The sequence below is a fragment of the Toxorhynchites rutilus genome, chromosome 2 (genome assembly GCF_029784135.1).
Source record: "Toxorhynchites rutilus septentrionalis strain SRP chromosome 2, ASM2978413v1, whole genome shotgun sequence".
In the NCBI taxonomy this organism is placed as follows: domain Eukaryota; kingdom Metazoa; phylum Arthropoda; class Insecta; order Diptera; family Culicidae; genus Toxorhynchites; species Toxorhynchites rutilus.
The window spans coordinates 30,506,605-30,522,690 of record NC_073745.1 but is presented as its reverse complement, the minus strand read 5'-3'; the positions used below and the strand labels follow the sequence as shown (position 1 = coordinate 30,522,690).

At 41.9% G+C, this 16,086-nt stretch overlaps 1 protein-coding gene across 8 annotated transcripts in view; it reads left to right on the top strand.

Moving 5' to 3' along the window:
* The window catches only part of LOC129764998 (insulin-like receptor), a 551,253-nt gene that overhangs the window by 513,203 nt on the left and 21,964 nt on the right, over positions 1-16,086 (top strand). For all 8 annotated transcript variants that reach the window (XM_055764732.1, XM_055764729.1, XM_055764735.1 and 5 more), the window contains 4 exons: positions 51-654; positions 12,679-12,796; positions 12,866-14,455; positions 14,515-14,642. In XM_055764732.1, the coding sequence (XP_055620707.1) occupies positions 51-654; positions 12,679-12,796; positions 12,866-14,455; positions 14,515-14,642 (2,440 nt within the window). The remainder of the gene's footprint in view (positions 1-50; positions 655-12,678; positions 12,797-12,865; positions 14,456-14,514; positions 14,643-16,086) is intronic.

Sequence of the window (16,086 nt, the reverse complement as noted above, 5' to 3'; positions counted from 1 at the left end):
TCCACTTCCCACAAATACGGTACTAATCACACCCATCTGTCCCACCACAGTTCTAGTCTCTACATAGTGGAGAATCAGAATCTGCAGGAGCTATTCGACCATAACGTTACCATTGCCGACGGGAAGTTGTTCTTCTACAACAATCCGATGCTGTGCGTGAACAAGATCAAGGACCTGCGGAAGGTTAATCCAAAGATTGAGATCGATAACGAGGCCCAGCTGGCGGCGAACAACGGGGATCGGGCCGCCTGCGAGATTACCGAACTGCAGACCGCTATCAAGTCCATCAGTTCCGAGACCGCAATAATTCAATGGGCTCCCTTTACCCAGCTAGCGGACAGTCGGCAGCTGTTGGGTTATGTGCTGTACTACATCGATGCACCCTTCCAGAATGTGACGTTTTTCGATGGGAGGGATGCCTGCAATACCGAGGGTTGGAAGCTGGACGATATCAGTGAGTTCAAGCCGGAGAATTGGAGCAGCAAAATACTAACTCAGCTGAAACCGTACACGCAGTATGCGTTCTACGTGAAGACTTATACGCTGGCGTCTGAAGGTCTCGGTGGGCAGAGCAAGATCAACTACTTCAGGACGGCGCCCGGCACGCCGTCCGTTGTCAAGAAGGTGAATGCATTCGTTACCGATAATAAGTTGGTGAGTATAGAGGATCTTTGTTTAGAAACTTTGACCGAAAAAAATACGAAGGAATTAAGAGCAACAGATATAACCCGAGAGAGAAAGTAGCGATATGTCACAAGTAAGCTAGAAATATGTTGGTTTCCGCGTTTGCTGCCTAAACGAAAAAAAGTGAAACTTTTGTTATAAATTTGTTTTTTTTTAGTTTTCGTATTTCTAAATTTATTCTGAGGTCACGATTTCGACGATGTCCCAATTTAACGAGGATAAACGATGATCGAGGCAGTCTCAAGCTGCCGAGAGGACGCGATCCGAGTCGGTCGTCGATCCGCCGTCGAAAGCGGCGGTCTCTTGCAAGCAAACCAGTGTATTTTTTTTAGACCCGTATGCTCCCATTGCTTAATTAACGAATGGACTGTACTTTTTTACGCTTAGCATTTGTTCTTAATTAATACGGAATCACGGACTCGCACGTCATGATGGAAAACAACTTTCTTTTCAGGTTATAACTATATTTTGTACTACTACATTTGATTTTATGATTTTATTTCACAAATCGACTATACGCGTCAAAAGTACAGTGAAGAATAAAAAAAAATGCTACTTTTCCTCTTCGCCTAGTGCGGCTGCAGTTCCTCGCTGTCATGACGATACTGCGTGCAGCGATGTGTTGATAAATTCAGCGGGTTCCATTTGTGATGCACTGAGAGAAATTTATTCGCGGCGAACGGCTGGAACATCCTCCCCCGTGAGAAGCTAGTCTTTTCTAGGTTATCCAATATAGGTAGAGGCGCTAGATTATGAATCGGGCGTCTCGGCTAACCCGCCTTAGTTCGCCATCCACCACACGGATCAATCCATCTCCTCCTAAACATGCTGATTCGACCTTCCCCAACCTCCATTTCTGAGGAGGTAAGTTAGCATCTTTGATAACTTTCACTGTTCCAGGTAGAATGTTTTTCTTCTTCTTATTCCACTTTTGTCGGACTTGTAATTCCAACATTCAGACCAGCGTTTCCAGAATTCTCGACGCATATGCTGGACATACTTCCATCTGGAAAGTCTGTTCACTGGGATCCCATTATGACTAGGCTCAGAGGACGGTCGAACATTAAATGACCTGGAGTTAACGGCTCGAATTCCGACGGATCATCAGAAGGACCGTATAAAGGCCGAGAGTTGAGCTGAGCTTCGATTCGACAGAGCAAGGTCGAAAATTCGTACTTCGTCAGGAGGCTGGTGTCTTGCTGCTTGAAGAAACGATACAGTTCGTTAAGATCATTCCGCGCATCTACGAAATATGTCCCATTATCGGAAAATATTTGATCGGGGATACCACGACTGTAGAGCAGCTATAAACGCATCGACTGAGAGGTCTTCTAGGTGACCATTGCAAACTAAGACGCACACGTAGCCATTCACAAGAGCTAGCCTTCTTCCAGTCTGCTTGACTAGTATAGGACCCGCGAAATCTACGCCATCCTTTATGAAAGCCGGAGCCTTATCGCACCTTGCAATGTAGAGATGGGCAAATCAGCTCATCATGGTGAGCGGCTCAGAGCCGTTCAGCTCATACAAGTGAGCTGCTCATTTGGAACAGCTCTTCAGCTCAGTTGAATTTTGCAGTTGTCCACACAATTGCATATGAAACGTAATCACCATGGGACATTGCATAGTGTGCATTTTTTTAATAGACGGAAAGCAAAAAATAAACGAATTTAATTCGTGATTGTACAAAAACTAAAACTGATATGAATTCTAATAATATAATATACAACAAATACTGAATGCTGAAATCCAACATAGAAGATGCTTAGGATATGCTGAACTTAAACAACAGAAAAACCAGCAGTAGCCAAATAGAATGCCTCCAGGAATATTGGCCGAGACAACGTTTTTTGGGAAAAAAACCATCGAGATTTTTTTTTTGCATCCGAGGATATAAAAATAAATCCACTAATAGGTGCAACGAGAAATAATTATTCGCGATCACAAAGGTAACAAAAGGACCAGTATCAATCATCAACATTTATGCCGGGTGGTTTTCTGAATTGTTTTGATTCAGCACGCGGAAATAAATGTATGTGTTTCCACAGTAATGTTTAAATAACAATGTAATATATTAAATTTATTTACAAGCATATAATAATGTGTATTATTTTGTTTGGCCATATCAGAAAAATTTAATGAAGTAACGAACGATTGAATATCTTCAAAACAAAAACCTTTTTTCCTATCTGGCAGCTCTGCTAAAGCTAAAGTACGAAGAGGGATACACGAAAACAAACTGACGTCATGCCATGAAGCGCGGGAGACGAAAAATTCTTTCGCGTCTCGCAATTCACACTCTCTGCAGCTTTTGCGCTCCACAGCTATGCAGCTCAACAGCTCAACAGCTCAGCAGCTCAACAGCTCTTCAGCTCAACAGCTCAACAGCTCAGCAGCTCAACAGCTCAATGGCTCATCAGCTCAACAGCTCAACAGCTCATCAGCTCAGCAGCTCATCAGCTCATTACGTTTTTTTTATTGCGAGCCGATCCGAATCCGCTCACTATGATGAAGCGATTCGAATGAACAGCTCATGAGCGGATGGCACATCTCTATTGCAATGGGAAGATCCTCCATGAACTGATCAGCACACGGCGACTCAAGTCTAAAACACCGAACGCAACTTTTTTTTTCCTTGCGAACAGTTGAACGGGATTCTTAAATCCAGAATTGTCGACGAATATGTGCCAGCAGAGTAGATGATCCAATGTGAAGATTCTCACGGTGTACTGTCTCAATCAAGCGTTGAACGATTTCATCCTTATTTGGTAGGATCCACGGATGCTTAACTCCATAGGGCAGACTTGAATCATACCATCGTCCAAAAAAGGTTTTAACTTGAAAAACCTTTCACGGTATCCACTGGACATCATGGCTATCTCTCTACCAAAGTGCTGCAACTGAACTACCCTGATGAAGTCGTTCAAAGACTCTCGCATCTCGAAAACACTGAGAAATCGACCAGTGATTCTCTGCTTGACCACCTCCTCCATCGCATTCCGGCAAAAACGCAAGACGTATGCCAGAACTCGTTGCAGCTTCCTAAAATACTCGAACTTGTGGAACACCGGCAAATACTCCAATATCACAATCGCGGAAGCTACAGTGGCTCGTCACATCTCGGGAACATCTTCATCGGGTAGAAGCTCTGGAACCACCATCTGATATTCCTCGCTGCGCAAGAACAATGGATCGTTCCACTAAAGATCGTTATTCTTAAGAACGTCAGTAGATCGGCCACGCGACACTACATCGGCTGGATTTGCCAGCGTATTCACATACTTCCACTTAAATTATGTACCGGTAGACTTTATCTCACTAACCCGGTTTCGTACAAACACTTCTAATCGTTCCGGGGTTTTCTTCAGCCAAGCTAGCACTACTTGATTGTCCGTCCGCAAAGAAATATCTCGAAAGGGCAGCGTTAATGCAGCCAACAATTTCTTCACCAATCTGTGTAACAAAAGCACGGCTAAGAGCTCCTCCCTTGGAATGGTCAACTCTGTTTTCGAGACACAGCTTCATCAGGTACAATTGAACTGACGTATACACAGGCACCATAGGCCTCCAAAGTTGCATCAGCAAATCCATGCAGGTCAAATGCAACCACAACACCACGAGGAATTTGGAGATGGCTAACATCACTTAATGCACTTAAGAATTCATCATACATCTTCTTCAAATTACCCGTAAGCTCTTCGTAGCATCCCGATTCTTCCTTCCAGATGCGCTTCATCAAAAGTTTGCCGAAAAGAATTACCGGCGCCACAAGACCCAACGGGTCGAACATTCTTGACACGAGCGACAGCACTTGTCGCTTAATCACACTATTTTCACACAGGTAAGTCGTGTCGAAGGAGTTGCCTGTTTTCTCCGGCGACCCAGTGGACTGGCCACTCTTCTACAGTAGCTATCAGCACTCGACTCAGGTATGCGGTTATTCAATTTCGGAGAATCTGCTCCGTTTGCAACGAAGTCTCAAAGGTCGTGCCAGGAAGGCGGTTAGCAGCTTTCTACTTCATCCCACAACGGTACCACAAGTGATATCAACGCTGCAAACTCTGTTTGGGAGACCCGAGCATATCATCCACAACATGATTTCGAAAGTTCGAGCCATCCCTGCACCGAGGGCGGGCCGACTCGAATCGCTTGTGAGCTTCGGTCTTGCGGTGCAAAATTTTTGTGGACATCTGAAGGCGATCCGGCTGGAGAAACACCTGTCGAACCCCATGCTGTTACGAGAATTGTTCGATAAGCTGCCGGCTGATGTTAAACTTAGTTGGGCGCTACACCAGGAGTAGGTGCCGATGGTCGACCTAAGTGTGTTCGGCGAATACATGGGGAAGATTGTATCTGTCACTAGCAGTGTAACCGGTTTCAGCACATTCTCGCAGAAACCATCGAAGTATTCCCGATCCAACGAAAAAGCGTACATGATCTCTCATACGACGTCAAATGAACGAGTAGGCGAACGTGACGAGAACGCATTCAATCAAATTTCAGACAAAGAAACAACAGGAAACAAGATGTGCCCAGCATGTGGAGTTGGAATTCGTCAGGTAGCGCGATGTCTGTCCTTCGAAAGACTTTCTCTCGACGATAGGTGGAAACTGATATAAGAATACAAACTCTGTCGTCGCTGTCTAACCCCACGCGTTCAATGACCTTGCAAAGGAGAAGCCTGTGGTATCAACGGTTTTCAGAAAAAAAAACACCACCGTCTTCTGCATTCGGATTGTCCGTTAGCAGTAACATCATCAACCCAAAAGACAACGAACGCGACTGTTACGGTTCATCGTCAAGTCAGCTCATCTACATTGTTCCGAGTTCTTTCGGTGACGTTATATGGGAAAAATGGCCAGGTGAACACATTGGCATTTCTCGATGACGGCTTATCAATCACTCTGGTTGAACAGTCGTTGGTTAATCAACTTGGATCCTTGTGCATTCAGTGGCCGGGTGGTGTGAAGAAACAAATTGCAGATACAAACCGAATACAACTCCAGATTTCCGCAGTAGGTAGCAACAAGCGCTTCAAACTTGGTGAGGCATATACTGTGGAAGATCTTGGACTCCCAGAACAGTCCTTGGACTTCAGCGACATGTCTTCACGATTCAAACACTTCGAAGGCTTGCCGGCACAGAGTTTTGACGCAGCAGAACCGGGAGTGCTAATTGGCTCAAATAACACACGCTTGTTGTCTACACTCAAGCTTCGCGAAGGTCGACCAAATGAACCGATAGCGACGAAAACACGTATTGGCTGGTCAGTTTACGGAAGTCAGCGTGGAACTGAAGGCAATATGCAGCATCGACAGTTACACATTTGTGCGAAGACAGTCGACTAAAATCTGCATGATTACGTGAAAAAAAAATCTCCGTTGGAAGTCCCTCAGGTGGAAGATGTCGACGAACAACGAGCTCGTAGAATCCTAGAAGAGGTGCGTACGGCTAGAGGAAGACTTAAACAGGGCTAAGAGTAATATGGGACGCTGCAGCCAAAGTCGAAGGTATTTCATTGAATTCGACGCTGCTAAAGGGCTCAGATCTTCTGACTTCGCTTCGGTCTGTATTGTTCGGGTATCGTGAACGTGAGGTGGCAATTTCTGGAGATCTTAAAGAAATGTTCCATTAACTTCTTATCCGGGAGGAAGATCGTTGCGCGTTACTGTTCCTATGGAGAAACTATCCAGATATACCAATCGAAGTCATGGTGATGAATGTTGCGATCTTCGGCGCGTCGTGTTCCCCAACACAAGCTATATTTGCAATGAACCTGAACGCTACGGAAAACGAAGTCGACCACCCAAGGGCAGCCATCGCAATCAAGCACCATCACTATATAGACGACTATTTAGATAGTGTCGATACGGACGTGGGCGCTGTTAAGTTGGCATTGGAAGTAGCGGAAGTTCACTCGATGGCTGGCTTCGAAATCAGGAATTGGTTGTCGAACAAGAAGACGGTGCTTGAAATAATCGGCGAAGTGAATCCTAAGTGCGTAAAATGCTTCATTACCGACAAGGAAATGGACAAAGAGAGACTTCTTGAGATGATCTGGCTGCCGGAAGAAGACGTATTTTCGTTTGCACTCAGTTTCCGGGAAGACCTGCTGAAAATAGTGTCAGGAGAAACAATTCCGACTAAACGGAAAATGCTAAAAGTTACAATGAGCATCTTTGATCCTCTAGCTTTCGTGGCAGCCTTCGTTATACACGGGAAGGTTCTTGTTCAAGATGTCTGGAGGTCCAAAATCGATTGGGATGAAAAAATTCCCTGGTAAATCTTCTGCCGTTGGAAACAGTGGATTGCTGTGCTCCGCAAGATGAATACAGTCAAAGTCGATCGCTGTTATTTCCCAGGATACAACCCTGACTGCTATAACTCCCTGAATCTGAACGTCTGCATAGACGCTGGCGAGTAAGCCTACGCTGGCAACAGCCTATTTTCGCGTTGTGGACAATGGTCGTGTTCGTTGTATTCTGGTGTTTTCGAATACGAAAGTCGCCCCACTCCACCCTCTCTTCATACCTAGACTGGAGTTGCAAGCCGCCGTGCTTGGGGTTCGTTTGCGGAAGACGATTGAGGATTGAGCATTCGCTCAAAATTCAACGCACCTTTTTCTAGAGCGACCCCTCTACGGTCATCGCATGGATTAAATCGGACGCTCGTCGCTATAGACAATTCGTGGACTTTCGAGTTCATGAAATCCTCAGCCTGTCATCCGCTCAAGGGTGGCGGTGGGTGCCCATAAAACTCAACGTTGCTTACGAAGCCACTAAGTAGCGTAAAGGACCATCTTTTGATCCAGACAGCCGATGGTATCGTGGACCTGAATTTCTGTATGACAGCGAATACGAATGGCCAAGAGATTGCAGAGAAGAAAATAGCACTACAGCGGAGGATCTTCGTTCAGCCTTTGTTCATAAACATCACGTTATCGAGCAAGTGGTAAAGTTAGAGCGATTCTCTCGGTTGGAATGACTACTACGGAGCATGCATGGCTCGTGCGATTCATCAACAACGGAATCCGGTTGATCAGAGAAAAACCGTTGCAGTTGGACGCGTTAACTACGGAGGAGCTGCAGAATGCCGAACGGTGTATATGGCGAATTGCTCAGAGCGATGAATTCCCGGATGAAGTGGCAGTGTTCAAACATAACCTTCAGTCGGACCCAACACATCGTCGGAAACTGGATCGAAATAGTCTACTGAAAAAACAGACTCCAGCAATCGACGAGTTCAACGTACTTCGTGTTGACGGTCGTATTCAGGAAGCAGATTTCGTTGACTACGACACCAGAAACCCAACCATCCTGCCTAAAGGACATCCGGTAACCGATCTCCTACTGTCCATGGTATCATCGAAAATTCCAGCATGCAAATGGTGAAACAGTAGTAAATGAAGTCAGGCAGCGTTTCTACATACGATTAATTCCAAATGAAATCGACAAATGACAAAACATGAGTATTTTTGATTCGAATGAAAGTTTGTATTCCGTTTGGGTTGGAGGAAATATGAGTTTTCCACAGCAATTGGGATTTTTTTGACTCAAGCGTAAGTTTTGAGAAGGGCGTATCGATTTTAGTAGGAGAAATCTTCGATAATTTATATTTCAAAAACTATGAGTCGTACCGAAATAGTGTCTTAGAAAGAGTTATAGAGTATTGATGTCTAAACATGAAAAAATTATACACTGAGAAAAAAAATTAGTACTCTTTTTTTTATTTACAAAAAAAAATTAATTTGCAATAACTAAAATACATATTTTTTATTTTTTTATTTTTTTTCATATAAAATAGAAGTCATGTAGAAAAGGACCAAAACGTGATTTGCTGTGATCTGATGCCAGATACCGATATACTAGAAAGTGTTGAAAAACCGGAGAAAAACAGGAAGTGGGTTATATCTATGGTATAACCGCAAGGGTGACGTAGGACTATCGTTGATTTAGAGATCATTTATATGAAGTTGAATCTGAATTCATTCTGAATGAATATTTGGAGAACTTCGAAAATGAGAGCGTTACGTTGGAGGCACAAGGTTTTATGCATCCAATATTGGATACGGAAATATCCTACTGATGGGGAAGAATAATCTTCAGAAGCTATCCTGTTGATTGCGATTGATTGAAAAATCACAAAACCTAATGTATTTGGTCACAGTGTTACATGGATAGCAAACATTAAAATAAACTCTTTCATATGAATGTAATTTTAAATTCCCAGAGGAACTGGCAGATTATTTTCAGTAACGATTAGATATTTCCACATTTTCCTCGATACTGGAAGCCCACCAGTGGTTAATGCTAACTCGATAACCATCTGTTAATAGCACTTGATTGAAACATATTTGGTCACAGTGTTACATGGATAGAAAACATTCAAATAAACTCTTTCACATGAATGTATTTTTAAATTCCTAGAGGAACTGGCAGATTATTTTCCGGATCTTTCTCGATCCAAACGGAAAGAATTCCGTGCGTGTATGTGTGTGTGTAGCGGCTGCTTCGAGATCTTCCCGGGGAACCGTTTGTAGCATCACTCTCCTCCTGATGGATTCCCTTCTGGCCTAAGGTGCACAAACAGGCTCTTGGTGACACCGTTCATCCGCGCTTTCATGATAAATGAAGAGCTTCACCACAACAGCGACAACATGCTCCAATCGCTGTTCAATTAGAACTGAGTGGATTTCCGAGCGGCGCTCGCTTATATACCGATTGGTGATTTCAATAGCCTATTTTGAAAGCAAATTTAAGACTATTGAAACATGTTTTTGGATCAGAAAGTAACAAGTATAGAACGCGTAGACATTTTATCTTTCGAATGAAGTGTTTATCATACCATTTCGTTCAGTTGTTTAGGAGCTATTAACACTCAAAATCTCGGTCTCCCGCGTAACGCTTTCGTTTTCGAAACTTTGATTTTACACCCCGGTATAGAAATGAAAGACATAGTCCTACGTCAAAACGCTGAAGATAGTAGTTCTATTGAGATGTTAATTCGAACGTTAAATCAAACCTGAAGAATATGTCCGGAATATTGAAATCAACTGAAAATGTTCCTGTGAAACTATTCGAACATTTCTTTGTGATTGAACAGTTCCTGCGTGATCGTTACAATTCAGTTTAAGTAACATACTTAATCAATATTTTCTTTGTTAACCTAGTGCCTCGTGCAAGTCGGACTCGATTATATACAAACTCGATTATATATGATTCGATTATGTAAAATTTAGGACTCGATTGTATACAGTCTGAAAAAAAAAGTTTTTTTTTTATAATTCAAATATGAATAATTTCAAGAAAAAAAATTAACCTTTCAGCATTAAGGTGAAATTTAAGTGGCTTTTATAAGTACAGTGGATTAAAAATCGCGATTTTTGAAGATTTTGATTGAATCTTCATCAGGAATTGTTTATATCGATATTGCAGCGAAATTAAGAGAGATAGAAGTTGGGCGTCAAAGAACAAATTGTAGAGAGGTTAGAGAGCTTTAATTTAATTGATAGAAACAATAAAATTTTTCCACTTCAAAAATGTTATTTTAATCCACTAATTTAGATGTTCCACTACTATATCCTGTACTAAATTCTCTCATCTTTCAAATGAAAGCAACAAAATCGGATTACGTAGCATACTTTTCAATGTAGAGTCAGTTTGAGCCAACAGAATCCGAAACAAAGAAAAAGTTCTATAAGTCTGTCATCGTTGAAATTCTAACATATGCGTAGAAGGATTTTTGTCGTGAAATATAACCGTCTATCACCTCCTGAAAGATTCTGGAAAAAATATTTTTTTTATATGAGAAAGGTGTTTTTTCACTTTAAGGGAATGAATCAAAAATTCAAATATAATTGGGACACTTACCCTAATATATGACAATTTGAGACATAAAAAAAAATAGGAAAAAATTTTCTGTATCTCGATACCTCCCTAACTCGATGGTCTCTTTGGATATCGAGTTAGGGAGAGTTGATTGTATAACATGTTAAAGTTTGTATTGAGATAAAAAAAACAATTTTTAAATATCGCTACGTTTTATATTAACCCACATGTGTTCAAATGATTTTAAACGTAACTCCTAAACATATGTTTTTACCATGATGATGTATTTGGAAAAGTTGTTGGAAATTATAAGCAACTGCATAAAATTTCATGAACATGACGGTATAACACGACAAACATATTAAAAGGGAATATTTACTATAAAAAAGACAATAAATTAGAAATATGTTTCAAAATATCTCGAGAATGGCTACATTTAGAAGGAGATCACATCAGGAATCATAATTTGTGGCTAAAAATTATTGTTAACATACAAAAATTCGAAGTTTCGAAAATTCATAAAAATTCGATGTTCCACAAAGTTCGTCAAAAATAGTTTTACCATCTTGTGCCCATTTTTTAAATTTTCTACATGACTTCTATTTTGTATGAAAAAAAATTAAAAAATATGTATTTTGGATATTAATACAGGGTGGGCCATTTAAAGTGGAAGGATTTGTTTTTGCAATAGCAAAGTAAAGAAGTGGAATTTTAAAATTTTTTTTTGAAATTCATTTATTTTGGTCCAAGGAGATTTGTTCTAACTACTTTTTGATTATGATATCTCGTAAATGACCGCCTCTGGCCTTGACCGCAAAATGTGCCCTTTTTTCGGCATTTTCCATCACTTTGCCCAATGTTTCGGCCGATATGGCAACAATTTCTTGTCGGATATTGTCTTTCAGTGCAGCCAGGGTCCTTGGTTTACCAGTGTATACCTTGGATTTTAAATATCCCCATAAAAAAAAAGTCAGGAGGCGTCAAATCAGGTGATCTCGGTGGCCAGTCATAATCGCCGTTTTTCGATATTAATCTTCCGGGGAACATTTCGCGCAATAATTTGGTCGTGGCAGCCGCTGTATGGCATGTAGCGCCGTCCTGTTGGAACCAGTAATTGTCCAATTCATTTTCACGAACAAATGGCAATAAAAAGATGCCTAACTCTTGCGAACGATGGCGACCTGATGTCGATGGAGTCTCTGCAACACTGATTCGAACGGCATCAATATTCTCGTCGAAACGTCTTGGTCGTTGTCTGGACAGATGACTGGCATTACCAACACTACCAGACGATATAAATTTGGCATATAATCGACGTATAGTGTTGTCTCCAGGCGATGTTTTAACTTTATTTTTATTTTTCCACGCACGTTTAGTTAACACAATTGAGAAGTTATTTTGAATGTACAGCTGAACAATTTCAGTGCGTTGTTTAGGTGTGTATTGTTCCATGGTTAAAATTGTACTGAAATGACGCTTCCAACGCGGTATGACATTTTTTAATCTGACATCTTTGTCAAAAGTTATGGGGTTGCCAGATGCTTCCACTTTAAATGGCCCACCCTGTATAAAAAAGAGTACTAATTTTTTTTCTCAGTGTATATTTTTTTCATGTTTAGACATCAATACTCTATAACTGTTTCTAAGACACTATTTCGGTACGACTCATAGTTTTTGAAATATAAATTATCGAAGATTTCTCCTACTAAAATCGATACGCCCTTTTCAAAAGTTACGCTTGAGTCAAAAAAATCCCAATTGCTATGGAAAACTCATATTTCCTTCAACCCAAACGGAACACAAACTTTCATTCGAATGAAAAATACTCATGTTTTGTCATTTGTCGATTTCATTCGGAATTGCTGTTATACTAAATCAAATTATATTAGTTGCTGTTTGTTGTTGAAGTTTAAAAGTAAGTAATTGTCCATTGTTGTGTAAGCATATAAAATACGATAAAATATATTTACAGCTTCGAGCTAACTTTGAGCAAAAATCAAATTTACTTCGGGGAATCCGAAACATCAGCAACAACTATATGTCGACATATCTACGACACTTCACTTCTTTCTCTCAAGTTATTTCTGGTGCTCTTATTTCCTTTCTTGATTTTATCTGGGTATCTTCAAAAACAGACATTGAGACTAATATGATATTTTTTCGCAAGACGCTTGTCTGGCAACCTCCGAGACATATGAATGGTGAATTGCGAGATTATGAAATTTTTGTAGAACTGAACGCCGATGGCAAGGAACAACTCAAACAGCGCAATTACTGTGATGAAGGTACGTTGTATAAATGGGATTACAGCAAGCTCTCGGATGAGGATTTTTAATTATTTTGAAAAATTTCAGAAAAAGAGAGAAAGTCCCGCGGTCCAGCGCTCGACGAACTGCCAACACTTTCGCCACCCGTGAATCCATTGTACACCGCTGATGTGTGCACGGAAGACGAGTGCCGAAAGTTTTGTCCCGCCTCTTCCAGCAAATTCGATCGGTCCAACGCAGAGCTAAAGATAGGGTTCGAGGATCAGCTGCACAATCACGTCTACATCAAGAATCCATCCTCCCGGGACAAACCGAACCGTCGCAAGCGTAGCGTGATAGCGATCCCCAGCAACACGACCCTGCTGTTCCCCAACATCACCGACAATTTCAACACGGACAGCAAGGATCGAAGAACGGCGCTGAACTCAACCGAGAAGTACTACCAGTCGTTGTACAACACCACCAACCAGTCGAGCATCAGCTACCCGTTGAGCTACTTCAAGCACTACGGACTGTATGTGTTCAAAATTCGAGTCTGCCGGAAGCCAGCGATCTATCCGGGTAACAATGTCAAGCTGTTCGACACGGATACTCCCTGCAGCACCGATGTGATCTTCAGCTTCCGGACGCCGAAGCGGGAGGGCGCCGATGAGATACCGATGGAATCGATCCTGGTGGAGGAACAATCGAACCACACCCAGCGGGTGATCAAGGTGCAGTGGCGGGAACCGGTCAAACCGAACGGTCCGGTGGTTTCGTTCATCGTGCGATACCAGCGAATCGATGTGGCCTCGATGGAACCCGGCAGCCAGTGCGTTACGTACCAGGAGTTCAGCCAGAGTGGGTTTACCTTCCTGCCCAAGCTGGAACCGGGTAATTACAGTATCCGCGTCATGGCGACGACCATCGCTGGCCAGGGTCCCTTCTCCGCGCCTCGCTATGTGTTCCTGAAGAAAGACGACGGTAGCACTACTCTGCTGTGGAGCTTCATAGTGGCGTTACTGCTGGTTTTCGTGAGTGGAGCCGGGGCTATCTACTGGTACAAGTGTCGGTATTTGCGGATGCAAAACATGCGCCTCATTGCGCACGTCAATCCGGACTACGCCGGGGTCGTTTACAAGATCGACGAGTGGGAGGTTGATCGGGATCATATCATTCAGCTGGAGGAACTCGGCCAGGGTTCGTTCGGAATGGTGTACAGGGGGATCTCGACCCAGCTGCGCGGGACTATCGGTAATATTCCGTGCGCCATCAAGACGGTGAATGAGAACGCGACCATCAAGGAGCGGGACAGTTTCCTAATCGAGGCCTCCGTGATGAAACAATTCGATACACATCACGTGGTTCGCCTGCTGGGAGTGGTCTCGCAGAATGGACCCACTCTCGTGGTGATGGAACTGATGGCAAACGGAGATTTGAAGGGATACCTGCGGAGGCACCGACCGGACTACGAGAATGGGAATGAACCATCGCCGCAGCCTCCGACGCTGCGACAGATTTACCAGATGGCGATCGAGATTGCTGACGGGATGGCGTATCTGTCGGCGAAGAAATTTGTCCATCGGGATCTGGCGGCCCGTAATTGCATGGTGGCGGAGGATCTGACCGTTAAGATCGGCGACTTTGGTATGACGAGAGATATCTACGAGACGGATTATTATCGCAAGGGAACGAAAGGTAATTCGACCGAGTGGTAGCGAATGTTTGCTTACATTGCCCTGTTTTCTACTCAACAGGATTCCTTCCGGTCCGATGGATGTCACCAGAGAGTTTGAAGGATGGCGTCTTTGACAGTTGCAGCGATGTGTTCAGTTATGGCGTTGTGCTGTGGGAAATGGCCACGCTTGCCTCGCAACCCTATCAGGTTAGTAATTGTCTAGCGGGTTTGTTGTGGTAAATTGCGATGAATGTGCTCATCGAATTCTGGTGATTCGCGGAAGATTATTTGGGGAGAAAAATAAAATTTTACGGATGACGTTAAGACTGGCATGAAGATTGAGGAGAGATATTTTCGAAGATACAAGGCTATACATTGCTTAATTCATCCGTACCAAAAACCAAAAATCAAGATGAAATATTCCAATCATTGGAGTTAAGGGGAACCCTACTTTGGAATGTCGAAAAAATCAATATATTTTGCATTTTGCAGTGTTATACCTTCAGAAATGTGCCGAAATGATTTATCGATATTTCATCTCGTTGAAAAGTTACAGTAAAAAACTATGGGGTCACCTCAAGAGAAGTAGTATTGCTGGACGATGTCGATCTGGGTGAATAATTGTCACTGTAATCGCGATTAATGAAAGAAGGAATCTTTCTCAAGGTTAATGCATTTTAAGCTAAGAATTAGGCTATTAGGCCGTATGAATAAAAACAAAGTTCATCTTTACTTTACTTCATTCGAGCAGTCGAGCAGTGAGATTAAGTTTTTACTACGTTTGGTATGAATAGAAGAAACAACAAAGTATTTATTTTTCGAAAATGGATGTTTAGCTGATTTCGTATGAATAAAACAGCATTCATCAAGTATTTACTTCGTAATTATCAAGTATGCTCATGAGCATACTTTGGATCTGAAAACACTTTCATTCGTTTTGATTTCATATCCTATTTATGTTTGATGCTGCTATCTTGCGCTTGAAGTTAAACAAGTTAACGATCCGCATTGATGGCATTGAGCTTCGTTTACTAGTTTAGGGGAGCGTAAAAAATGGATTGATTTTCAGGCGGAATGAACACGTTTTTAAAATTTAAATTATGAATGAAAAATAACCTTTCCGTACCAATTTGGCATTCTGTTTAAATGAAAAACACTTTTGTTTGCAGGTGGTGAAAAAATCTTGTACGATAATTGTTTTTGAAGACAACTTTATATTATAATGAAAAGTTTCAGTAATAATGTTGGAAATGTAGACAAAGGGTTAAATAAAAGTCGGAAAAAAGTTTTTTAAGTGATTAAATAACATGATGTGAACATTTTCATTCAAATTTTATCATTTGAAAACTGGCTTCGTGTCTTCTAATATGATAGGTATTACACTAACGAGATAGGGACCCAAACTATTGTCCCTAATTGAAAGTCGCCACCAGACGTCGACACCATTCCTTTTTCATCGCGAATTCACGCTTTGTCCAAAAAACGTTTTGAAACGAAACCTAAACAATCAGTTGACAGATGTTTGACAAAGTAAAAACTATGTTCGAATTCGAAAATGAAATTAGTAAAGTAAACATTTATTCATACGGATTCAAGTGAATACTAGGAAAGTTTACTTTACTTGGAAACGGGCAGAATAAGTAAATACTTT